We start from the raw sequence: 13,192 nt of genomic DNA on the forward strand, positions 1-13,192 counted from the left end.
TATATATATATATATATATGTGTGTGTGTGTGTGTGTATATATATATATATATATATAAGTGATTGCACTTTTTTCATCAAAATTATATACATATATATGTGTGTGTGAATATATATATATATATATATATATATATATATGTGTGTGTGTGTTTGTGTATATCCACACATATGAGACAGTACAAGCAGTACAAGCCTGTTTCATGCCATAAGCAATCATCAGCTGTCAGTCACTGATTGACAGCTGATGATTGCTCATGGCATGAAACAGGCTTGTACTGTCTCATAAAGAATTTACTTGACTGACTGGATTATTTTGCTCCTTATTTGTTGAGCACTTTCCCTACCACTGAGTGTTTCTTTTAACAAAGTCACACATGTATATATGTATGTTTATATATGTATTTGATGGAAAAACGTGCAACCGCTTGACTGATTAAATGTTAAAACCACTTGTTTGTCATACAGCATCCGCCAGACATGCCAGATATATCAAAACAAGTTTCCTTTTATTGGTACACTTTTTATAGCAACCTCCCATTTTGTTTTACAGATGAAAATCCCCACTTGCATTTAGTGCACATAACAACCCGACATGGGAACCATAAACATACACACAACACATGTCGTACTCCAAGTGCAAAAGTTTCCAACGCCCAATTTGTGTTGATAACTTCATAAACTTAAATACCCCCCCCATCCACACCCACACACATCCACACCCACACCCCCCCACACCTCTTACCCAGGACAGGCGATGGCGGCGTACAAGTCTCCGGGAACACCGTCTTCTGGGAGAAGCAATGGGGGTGGGCAGGGGCGATGCGCGGGGCGACACGCCCCGTAACACGGCCAGCCAGATACAGCGGGGCTCTGCATCGCTACAGTCCACCCCGACCGAACACTGGAAGTGCCACTCATGGCCGGACGGTGGCCGGCGCGACGTCCGACACGTTCAACATTGCACTACCTTGCTCGTGCCCACGTGGACATATGGTTTTACACACTCACACCGCCCACCAGGGGTCAAAGGGCTGCGACCCAAGCGACCAAGAAATCTGGTCACCTACGCACACTCGTTGCTTGAGGCATGGTGGTCAAGAGTCAGCAGGCAATGGCTGCATATCAAATCAATGCTCAGCACACGTCTGAATGGAGAATCTAATGATCACGCTTCACAATCTCTTTAATCCATCCAGCGCACCAAGTCTACATGTGTAAATTTGTAATCCTTGAAGTGGATTTGGCTCGTCGCTGTGTTTTGCTTTGTTTTTCTTTGGTCATATGTCAAATATTATCCTTTGGGCAGCTCTCCGGATCTCTTTTCTCTCACGGGTCACTGGGCATATTCAGGATCATTGCTTGGCAGGCCTCAAAGACAGAGGGTCACGCTGTGACCCCTCCTGAGTTGATCCAGACACAGTCCAAAAGCAAAGGAAGATCTTCCGATTTCGGGTGAGTTAGATTTCATTTAGTCTACTTCGTAGTAATAAAACCAATCCAGTCTGCCACTAAGTTGATTTAAGATAGTCCTCATTTTTGCACATCAGGGTGGGTGCACCTTAATCCTAATCTAGCAAAATTACGACCAATTCATATCATAAAACTGACTGTCACCAAAATGTTGACATCCTCTCGCCTGCTCTCACCTCTGACTTAGTCCACTTTCCAAGTTTAGTTTTGGAGTCGGGCTTCAATCGCTGGCAGCACATCTTTGAATTGTGAACCGCTGTCAAGTCTCGATCGCTTTGGTCCCACTTGTTATGTTGGAAACATCGTCAGCGCCACATTAACTAAAGTGACAGCATGAGCCAAGTCGTTCCAATTTTCTACCCGTCCTCTTCACCGCTTTAAGAGCGGCGTTTGTCCCATGTCGGTCTTCAGCGCGAGCCGTACTTTGAGACCCAGAGAGTTGCTCTCCATGCTAAACACCACAGCGCAGTATTGGCTGTGGTTGACTGTCTTTATTGCTGTCTAAGTATAGTCCTCTCTCCTCTCTCGACCCAGGCAATGCCTCCTCTCTCTCCCTTTCTCTCTCTCTCTCTCTCGCTCTCTCTTTCTCTCTCCCCCACTCTGCCTTGGGTCTATTTACTGCTCTCTGACAGCCCCACGCGCTCTCTCTCTCTCTTTGCTCTCTGTAGCACATTCCTGCCATCCTTTTGCAACCCAGTGTTTCTCTCTCTATCCCTCCCCTCTCTCGCTCTCTCTTGCCCTCTCTTTCTCTCTCTACTGGGTCTCCCTGTCTTCTCTTTTTAGACTCACAACCTGGCCACTGCTGCTGCTGGCGCCCTGACAGTCGGGTACACACTGACACTGGAAGCCAGTCTTTGTGCGTGTCCAAGAGAATGACAATTATAAAAACAAGTAATGTGCACAAATGTGCGTGTGTGCATGTGTGTGTGCGGTGCATGTGTGTGCGGGTGCGTGTGTGTGTGTGTGCGTGTGCGGGCACATGCACGTGAGTGGTATTTGCCATCACCCCACCCCAAGCCCATCGTCTACTCCCTTAAAACTAAACTAGCAGTGTTGTCAGGGTCTAACTCCTGTTTTCTCGACACCTGTGCACCAAGCTCTTTCTGAGAGCTAGAGAGAGAGAGAGAGAAAGAGAGGGCGAGAGAGAGAGAATGACAAAAAGAAAGCAGCGAGATAACTAGGATCAACAGACGATAAGAGAAACTGACACACACACAAGCATTACCTCCGGTGCCCTCATCAACTCTCCTTTTCTTGCTCTCTTCCCCCTGTCCTGTCCTATCCTCATGTACTCATCCTCTCCACTTCCACTTCAACAATTATTTGGAAAAAGTCAACCCGGGAAAAAAAAAAAAACTTGATGTGATCTGTGAGTTGGAGTCGGATGAGAAAGAAGAATGGCCCCTCCGCTGACCGCCTATGCCTGGCCGCCTGCCTGATTCTGTGCGTCTCAGCTCTGTTATAACGGTGCTGCACCTTGAGGCTCGCACAGGGCAAGCAACCACATGACGGCTGAAGGGAGGATGGTATTCTCTCTATGGTATCTCTCTCTCTCTCTCTCTCTCTCTCTCTCTCTCTCTCTCTCTCTCTCTCTCATCTCTCTCTCTCTCTCTGTCTCTCTCTCTCTCTCTCTCTCTCTCGGCTGTCAGTCTCTCTCTGTGTATACATCTGTCCATCTGCAGCAGCGACCACTACATAAACTAAAGGTCATACAACACATGCCCCAGTGAAGTAACCCCGAATGAGACGTTTGACCCCTGTCTGGTCACCTAGTGAAAGTGGCTCTGGATAAAGATGTTGGCTGGATGCCTAAAACGTCTGCCTGCCTCCCTCCCTCCCTCTCTCTTTCGAAAACACAAATTGCTGAAATAACATGTCTGTCCCTCGGACCGGAATCATGGGTACAGTCTCACACACACACACACACACTAGGATTACCCCCCCCAAAAAAAAGAAAAAGAAAAGATGTGATCTGGACTTGTAAATATGGCTGTGGGAATTCCCATATTGCAACAGGCAGTAGTTTTCTCACAGTGGGGAAAGTTAAATTTGTGAACAGGTCCCGTGCGACGTCCATATATAGCCTATAAACGTAGCAGCACGTTACAGTAAATCTTCCCACAGCATTACCGGAGTCCACAGTATTTGGAATACGCTTTCAAAACTGAAGAAATCTGGTTTAGAGACTTGCATTTGGTTCAGATCCTCACCGCAATACTCATCCCTTCTTGTTAGCCACACAACGAGAGGACGGACTGTAAAGACACCCCACCACCATCGCCCCACTATATAGTTGTCTATATAGTCTTCTGTTTTTTTCCCTCTCCACCCCTGCCTCCTGTATGACGCTCACTTTTCTTCTTCGTTGGTTACATAAGAGGTAAACTTGTAAATGCTCGTCAGTTCAGGTCAAAGGTTTTGGAAGCGCGGGGGGCGAGTGAGAGGATGAGTGGGAAGGCAGAGAGCAAGGTAGACGGAGCACCACGAAGCAGAGAGTCAGCCTCAAGGAAGATGAGAGCATGGAGAAAGAGAGAGAGAGAGAGAGAGAGAGAGAGAGAGAGAGAGAGAGAGAGAGAGAGAGAGAGAGAGAGAGAGAAAGAGAGAGAGAGAGAGAGAGAGAGAGAGAGAGAGAGAGAGAGAGAGAGAGAGAGAGAGAGAGAGAGAGAGAGAGAGAGAGAGAAATCATAGGGGGGGCGGAGAAAGGCTATAAATATTTTTTTAAAAAGATAGCAGGTAAGAGGAGAGAGATGAATATGAAATTTAAAGTGTGTGTGGGGGGTGAGACAGGAAAAATTGCAACCAAGAATAACATTGCATGAAAAAACCCAGTGCACTTTGTCTTACATGAAGAGAGGCAGAGGTTAAAGTAGTTGAATACGTTGACTTTATTGGTTAGCAGAGGAAAACTGTGTAGGCAAATTCTTGTGCTTTTCTTTTTATGACTTGATCTGTACAATTTACAGTCAAACAAGATAGATAGATAGATAGATAGATAGATAGATAGATAGATAGATAGATAGATAGATAGATAGATAGATAGATAGATAGATAGATAGATAGATAGATAGATAGATAGATAGATAGATAGATAGGGGTGCACATCACACTTTTGTCCGTTATGTATGAAAAGTCCTTTCATAAAAACAGAAAATAAACTGTGACGTTCAAACATGTTCAAGTCGATTTCCACTTTTTTATACGCATAAGAAGAAGAGACGGAAAAGATACATACCAATTCAGAGCGAGACTGAGACAGAAAGGGGGGGGGGCAGAGAGAGGGCGAGAGAGAGGGAGAGAGGAGGGGAGACAGAGAGAGAGAGGGCGAGAGAAAGAGAGAGAGGGCGAGAGAGAGAGGACAAGCACGTGAATGAATTTAAGTTCAGCTCATAACCACTAGTGGGCAGCACTACATTATAAAACGCATTTGCACAATATTCATTAATAAACGTCACAAAATGTGTTCTTTATATCGCTCATGGGAAGCCTTGCTGCACATATCTAAAGCAGCATAAAACTACTCCATCCCTGGTTTGATATACCAATATCATTTATAAAACTAATATATGTCAATATATTCAAGCTTAACCTTGCACTTCCAATTTTTAGGAGGCCCCCTTTAAAACGTTTTTCACGTAACTTCAATGAAAATTTAATCCCAAGCAGAGATGCAAAAAAAAAACAAAAATCTTTCCATTTGACATCCAAATCAACACAAGTGACATTTATTTACAAAAAATCTTCTGACAAACAGGTTTTCCACTAAGTGTTTTGCAGAGAACGAAGTAGGAAGACAAATAAATAAAAAGAAAGCCACAAACAAACCTGGAAAACTGTAACCTCTCTACTATATTTATTGTCTTTCCTGTCAGTAAAGTTTTCCGCTAGACTTCCATCTGTCCATAAGGCCTGGTGAGTGACCTGGAAAGGTCCTCACCTCCCCACATTTTAGGAAACCCACCAGATGGGTAACCACCACCTCGAAGTTTGGGTAAAACGCAGCTGATTACTGACGAACCACCCTCTTAAATCCACAGCGTGCAAAGAAGTCACACAAACCAATGACTTTTTTCAACCTCGAGCCTGTATCCTGTAAGGCCCAGCTCAGTTGTACCGAGAGGGTCTGTTAGCACTACTTTCACTTACCCTCTTACACGTCACTGTACTAGAAATTCATGTGCCCCAATTGACGTTGGGGGACGAATTTTCTAATGGCTCTGACACTCTCTCAGACAGTAGAGTGTGAAAAAAAAGAGAGAGAGGCCTAATTTTAACCAGAAAACATGACTGTGTGACCTCAGCCCCCCCATGTGACCTCAGCCCCCTCCCTCCATGTGACCTCAGATCCCCCCATATCCATACAAAACCCTACTGCCCTGTAAATAAAAAACGATAAATAACTATAAAACAAGCTAATGCAGAATGCCATGTTGTACTGTAATGTAAGATAAGTAGTGTGGACAGCAGTATGCTAACATGGTGATTACCTCGGGGTCACAATGAGAGGCACAGAGCATAGAAAGGAGGACAGACCCCCCCCAACACACACACCAATTCACACACTCTTTCTCATTCTCTCTTTGAAAGGCGGGAATAGCTAATTGACCTATTTTTAGTCAACTGTGTGAATATTTTTCTAATCTAAAAATATCAGCGGCATCATATTTAAGCTTTTCTTCATTGTGGTTGATTACTGCCATAGCTGCTCTGAACAGCCTCATCTTAACGCGTGACCTTAACGGCCATATCACACCTGCCAATCAACTTCAACTTATAAGACACAACTCTCTCAAGGCACAAAACACACACAGAAAGAGAAGAGAGGGTGAGACAGACAGAGAGAGAGAGAAAAGGTAGAGTGAGACAGAGTGAGAGAGAGAGAGAGAAAAAGGTAGAGTGAGACAGAGAGCAAGAGAGAAAGGTAGTATGAAACAGAGAGGACGAGAGGGAGAGAGAAAGGTAGAGTGAGACAGAGAGCAAGAGAGAGAGAGAGAAAGGTAGCGTGAGACAGAGAGACAAGAGAGAGAGACAGAGTGAGAGTGAGACAGAGAGACAGAGAGAGAGAGTATGTCCACCAACCTGTGAGAAGAAATGGTGTTAACCTTTAGGTGTACACACACACACACACACACACACACACACACACACACACACACACACACACACACGTGCTCACATGACTAAGCCACGTGAAACACTTTTCAAATTCACATCCAAACTCAACAGCTGCTGTAAACCTTCCTGTCTCGCCCCGATGGCGTCACAACTGCATCATAAGACCCCAATAACCCAAAGGGGCAAAAACAGACCAGAAAAGTGTGAGACTAAACAAAAGTATTTTAGCGGTCAGTAGCTAGCCAACATTTCACTTATTACTTATGTCACTAAATAGTGCACATCAGTAACACCACTGTCAAGCATGTTTGAACGGTGATCATGTTAAATGAGAGCATCTGACTCTTGTTGCATGCATGGATCATTAATGTTTAGGCTACAGCGCTGAACAAACCAATCAGCGGCCCCAAGCTTGTGTAAAAGCGCATTTGCAGATAGACATGCCACTGTGAAGAGTGACTAACTCGGTCAGTTCCCCGACTGCTTCACCCAGCGTGAACACTATTCATCATTGCCGAGCCGGGACATTCTGAAACTACGACCAAACCAAAGATGCTTTATTGTTCTCCTCTGAAAAACACAGCAGCTCCAGGATCAGCCTGGTCAAATGAAGCTCTCAGCCTCTATTGTATCTCCAGCATGGACCAGGACTGACTGTGGACCAGCCTACAGTCAAACCAATGCAGCTGCATTAGACCATTGTTCTGTGTTACACAGAGGGTCTTATGTGCCGGAGGAGGCGATGGGAGAAAAGAGTTTGTGTTTCAAAGCCCATTGCAATAGTGGCAGGAAGTAAACAAGAAGAGAGGGTATCACAAGCTTAACACCAGACACGGGCGCGTCATGTTCTGTTGGAAAGTCAGCGCTGAGTTTGATTTTCAGGAATGTTCGGTTTAAAACGAGTAATTCTGCTCTTGAAAGAGCGTCAAATACTCTAAGATGGCGACCAATCTTGCACGGATGACTCTTTTACAAGCTCAATCATTATATTTCAGAGGTGTGCACGCATGTATGTGTAGACTTATGTGTACATCATGTATCATCGAATTCCATCCAGCTTCATCATTACAGACATGAGTGCGGGGAGAGGAATATAAGCTCCAAATATCAGTCCAGCACGATGCTTCTGTCATCTTATCTTGTCTGATTCTATCTTTTCCCCCCCTTTTTTCTCTCCAATTGAATTTGGCCAACTACCCCACTCCTCCGAGCCGTCCCGGTCGCTGCTCCACCCCCTCTGCCGATCCGGGGGAGGCCAGCCGCTTCTTTTCACCTGACAGTGAGGAGTTTCACCATGGGGACGTAGCGCATGGGAGGATCACGCTATTCCCCCCAGTTCCCCCTCCCCCCTGAACAGGCACCCCGATCGACCAGAGGAGGCGCTAGTGCAGCGACCAGGACACATACCCACATCCGGCTCCCATCCGCAGACACGGCCAATTGTAACACGGGGATTCGAACTGGCGATCCTCGTGTTGGTAGGCAACAGAATAGACCGGTAGGCTACCCGGGCACCCCTATTTGATCTTTTAATAATGGTTTATACAAGCCAGTCGGTGTAGTCAGACTTGCATATGCTACACAAAAACAAAAACCTTTACTATTTACATTTATCCAATCAAGCACTGATTCTGAGGCAAGGTAGGTTTGCTCATGTCCATTTAAACACGTTGGCCTGGATCCACAACAACAAGGCTGATGCAGGCAGCGACTGAATGACAGCCAGAACACATTTCTGGGCATTTGAAAAAATTAAAAATAAAAATTCTACAGCAAACCAACACACCATGTTGAATCTTTACAATTAATTTCATCTTCATCATTCTGAAAAATGTGTTTTCCTTAATCTAAGAAATATAAAGACGGGTGCAGTGTTTTAATCTTTTTACCTCTACCAAGGAGGTAGAAGTGAGGACTCCACTTGTCTTGAGATTTCACTTGCTGCAAGCAAACTCTCAAACTGCTGCGTGGATTGGCATCCCCCCCCCCACCCCACACCCCCCACTTGCTTTAAGACTAGTAGGCTTTCATAAAAGGCAGGTGGAAGGGGAGCAGTCTGTGTGTGCACCTCCGCGTTCTCCGTTTTATGTTTGGGCAAGAGATGCTACCTGGATACTAACGGGCTTCTGCTGAAACTACGGGACAGGGGAAAACAAGTTCTTTAAACATTCTGAGTTTTCAAAAAGGTAAAACCTTCACATATTTCAAACTTCTGCTATTCACCCGTCCGGGGACTGAGACAAGTGCAAAAATACATTATCTGTCAAGTATACACAACACCGTATCCATTTTCCCGGACACAAAGAGGGGAAGGAGCCAACGCTTCACTTGCAGATCTCAGGTGGAAAGCACAGCTTTACACTGACACAGAGTAATGGCAGGCAGGAGGTGCGTGTGTGTGTGTGTGTATATGGTGGTGGGGGGGGGGGGCTCGGTATCACATCCCAAATGCATGGGGCAGCAGCTGTGTGCCCAGATGGGGTGAGATCCCCTCAGAGAGATTTTTCTGGGGCTTTCTGCATCACACAGGCAAAGGGGTGGGGGGGATGTGTCCATACACATGACATACGCGTCCACACACAGACACACATACACACACACACGCACACACACACTGACATAGAGGAGCAGCAGCAGTTAAGGGGGTTTGTTGTGTGCACCTGATGCCCATATGCCCACCATTCTCTCACTTCCTCTTTTATCTGGCTTTCCTGTGGGGTTGGGTTTTTTTTATGAGGCGGATTCTTCTCTTTTGATTCACTTCCCACTCATCTAACACACGTTTACCTCTTACAGGCCTCCCTGCTCTCGTTTATTCATCCATCAACTTTTTTTTTGGTCTTTCAAACACTAACATGTATACACACACACACACACACACACACACACACACACACACAAACCATTCCATTGCTGCACTGTAATCACTATCGCTCTTTCATTGACACATTCCTGTGCGGCCCACCTGCTGCAAGAAGAATGGCCCAGTGTGTGCTAAGAGAATCTCTCGCTCTCTCTCTCTCTCTCTCTCTCTCTCTCTCTCTCTCTCTCTCTCTCTCTCTCTCTCTCTCTCTCTCTCTCTCTCTCTCTCTCTCTCTCTCTCTCGCTCTCTCTTTTTCCTCCCCCTGTCTCTTAATGATACATACCCTCACTCTCCCACACACCTTTCCCCACATGGTTACACTTGGTGGATCTTGGTTTTCTATCAGTGTATTAAATTAGCAGCGCTCCATGATTGACCTTCGAACCTTGACCCATGCAGCATCTTCCCACTTCATTCCTCTCTCTCTCTCTCTCTTGCTCTCTCTCTCACACACAAACACACAAACACACAGACTGTAGCGCAGCGTTGAAAGGGCGCCACTGTCACATCTGCATTTCACGGCAAGTCTCAGCCTGTTCCGTCTTTGTAGTTTCTGAAAGCGCCAGTTCACACTGTTACCTTTCTAAGTTGCTGCACGCTGAAGGAATTCATTATGCATCCTACAGAATCTGATCTGAACGCAGACAGGTGGCCCGGTGGGGAGAGAGAAGAACATCTCGTGACCCGGACTCAAGCCCTGGGTCCGTGAACATCTGTCTGTTGAAGTGTCATTGGGCACAACACTTTCTCAGCCCTTACCAGCCACACAGACCTATTTGGCAGACGACCATGCACACTTACTTCCCTGCAGGGGAGGTTAGATAAGAAATTTCCCCTGAAGTGTCAAAATTGTTATTACATATTGAGCAAACCTGTCAAAGACTAAATATATTGGCATGTACTGCTTTAAACAAACATTACAGATGTGAAAGAACTGGAACAAGTTTGAGGCTCCTTAGTGTAAGACGGCGAACCTTTATCATTGAACCACATGGGCCTACATTATCTAACAGACTCGATACCTGCCTCAGAGAATATCAGCTGAATATCTCACGAGAAATGCTTTTCTCTTGCCCTCTTGATCACTTGAAGTGACCCAAACCTGGTACAACTGTCCAGTTACCATCTGCTTGAATGGAAAATATTTGGAGGTCTCGTACAGGACATATAAGGCAAGCCCAGTCTGCCTGGCTGAGCGCACAGAATCTGACGCGGGTAAATTTTGTGGGGAGATAACCCACGCATTCGGACTTGATCTGAGACTATTTTAAGGCTATGCGCAGCTAAACATGGTTTTCAGCCTCTCCCTGGCTACTACTCTTTTTTTTAAAATGTGAATAACTCCGGAAGAGAAGAAGTGTGTTAGTTTTAGAGGAGTGGACCACCCGCCTGCACAAGCTGCACTATGACACTGAATTCCACCGCACCTTCCGCCATTAACGAGTCATTTAAAGCAGAGGACTCCCTGTCCACCTGAATCCGTCCTTTCTCGTGGTGAGGGTCTCTAGTTTAATCAGTATGAACTGCAGGCCTTATCAGAAAACTCTTCTGAGCACTTGCTGAGCCCGAGGCAGTGGAGGAGAGGAGTGGAGAAGTGTCACAGTTGTATTACACCGCGTACTGGAGTTTCGACAGCGCTAACTGGGGATCAAACTAATTCCTAAATTTACTCATTTGCCTCCGATTTGTCTTGATCATGGTACGTTTTTTTTGGGGGGAGGGGGGATCAGTGCAGTTAGAAAAGTTGCTGTGCAATTTCAGAAGAATAAGAACAGACAACCAAGACACACAAAATTGCAGGGATGGTTGCAGATTATGGCTGCGTGAGTAACAAGGTTACAAACAACGTGGCACCTTTCAGGGTTCTCACAAGCCGTCGAAAAAGACCTGATTTCTCTCAAGATCTTCCTCCCTCGGATGTGCACTACTAGTATGTGCGGCGTGGTGGACTTTGCCCGACGGAAACTGTGTGATGTCGGGGAGTGGCCAAAAAAACGGTGTTGCAGAATCCCAAGTCGTATACTACATACAGCATTACTACCCACAACCTTTCTGCAGGCTTGACTTTTAGGGACCAATACTACTGAGTGAGCGAGTACCATCCATCTCTAGTAGTCAGAAGCAACAGTGGTGTTCTCCAATGCATTTATTCTCAAAGACCTTTGATATCGGTAGGGTGGGGACAGAAACCCGGCGGGGTGTGCAATTTTAAGTGATAGGGGACAGCAACAACTGTCATTTTCTGCCTTGAAAAATAGTTGGTTGACAGCATCTTTGAAATATTATATGCCACGCCTTGAAATCATATCCAGGATTGGTACATTTTCCCCATACAGAAGCTGTACAAACAAGATAAGAGCTGGAAAAATGTGACTCCCGGTTTCGATGTCACTTACAAGTACGTAGAGCTATCACCACCGAGTTGTAAACAAAGTTTGGCACAAAACCAAAGTTGCCAAGTAGGACATGTGAACACATGAACACATAACTGTATATGCACGAATATCATACAGGGATAAGGAAGCTGGGTTCACCATCTGAGCAGATGGGGGGGGGGGTTCAATGTATTGCACAAGGGCACACTGGCAGACACAGAAATATACCTGTGAACGTCCAGACTCTTTGCAGGTCACATTGCTGTATCGGCTTTAATCAACTAATTCCACCATTACTATGTAAAGTATTTGATCTATAAACTGCAATAGTGAGGTGAGACAATTAATTGCCAACATGAGGGCCGAGGACAGAATAGTGTCTGTCTGTTGGCGGTGTCTAACAGCCTTGTGTGACCACTTAACAACCTAAATGCTTCAATTAAAAAATGAATTGAAAATCCCCTCCGACTGACACATATTCAACAATGTATGATGCGCTCACCCATGGCCCTAATGTTTACTGGGTCGGTCCAAACTGATTATAGTCCCACAACTGAACAGAAAAGTTTGTAATCACAAGACTATCATGTGAAGAACAACTTCTACGACCTGGTAGCAACGAACAACATTCATCATGGAAATGACGGCATTTCACAAAACTGTGCACCCAGCACTGAAGACAGACTGTAGGAATTTATTCTGAAACGCCTAGATAATCTAGATAATTTAGGCCCATAAGTGGGCGGCATACGTTTCACATCAGTTTTTCAAAATAGGCATTTTTGGAAAAGGAGGATGACTCGTTTGTAATGAAACTGCACTTTGGGGTACAATGCGCCTTCTGTCACTGACCCCACATATGTGGGTGGGCATATGGAAATAGAGGAATCCGAACCACATATCTCATTGTTTTTCTGCCCACTCGGCCGTGCAGTGTGTCTCTGCAGCGGGGGTGTGAACTGTCACTGCAAAATGTGTGCTGCATTCCCTAAAGTCATGGGGAAATTATGTGCAGTTTATTTGAAGGTTTTATAATAGGCCAAGGCTTTAACGGTCTACTGGCAAAATAACTGACAATGGGGAAAAAATGACTAAGGATAATGCTTGTAAACGCTCAGTGGTGACAAAAATCAAGATGACATTGCAGCCTGTAAGAAGTTTAGACGTGATAGAGCTGCAGTGTTAAATAGCAAGCTGCTACGCCCCCTCTCTTTCAGATAAGACAGAGTGCTTCGGCCAGTCTATAATTAATGGGTTAATATTGTGTAGTAGAGCCTGCCTCAAAGCTGGCACATGTTTGCTTGACTTGTGCATAACGCGCAGCCAGACGCACCACGTCCCCAGAGGACTGACGGTCCGTCCGCCTGTG

At 45.4% G+C, this 13,192-nt stretch overlaps 1 protein-coding gene across 1 annotated transcript in view; it reads right to left on the minus strand.

Moving 5' to 3' along the window:
• The window catches only part of LOC130127436 (rho GTPase-activating protein 23-like), a 30,074-nt gene extending 29,112 nt beyond the window's left edge, over nucleotides 1-962 (minus strand). The window contains 2 exon segments of the mRNA XM_056297072.1: nucleotides 746-931; nucleotides 933-962. Coding sequence (XP_056153047.1) covers nucleotides 746-931; nucleotides 933-962 — 216 coding nt within the window.
• Nucleotides 963-13,192: the final 12,230 nt, after the last annotated feature.

Source organism: Lampris incognitus, chromosome 17, assembly GCF_029633865.1.
Source record: "Lampris incognitus isolate fLamInc1 chromosome 17, fLamInc1.hap2, whole genome shotgun sequence".
Taxonomy (NCBI): domain Eukaryota; kingdom Metazoa; phylum Chordata; class Actinopteri; order Lampriformes; family Lampridae; genus Lampris; species Lampris incognitus.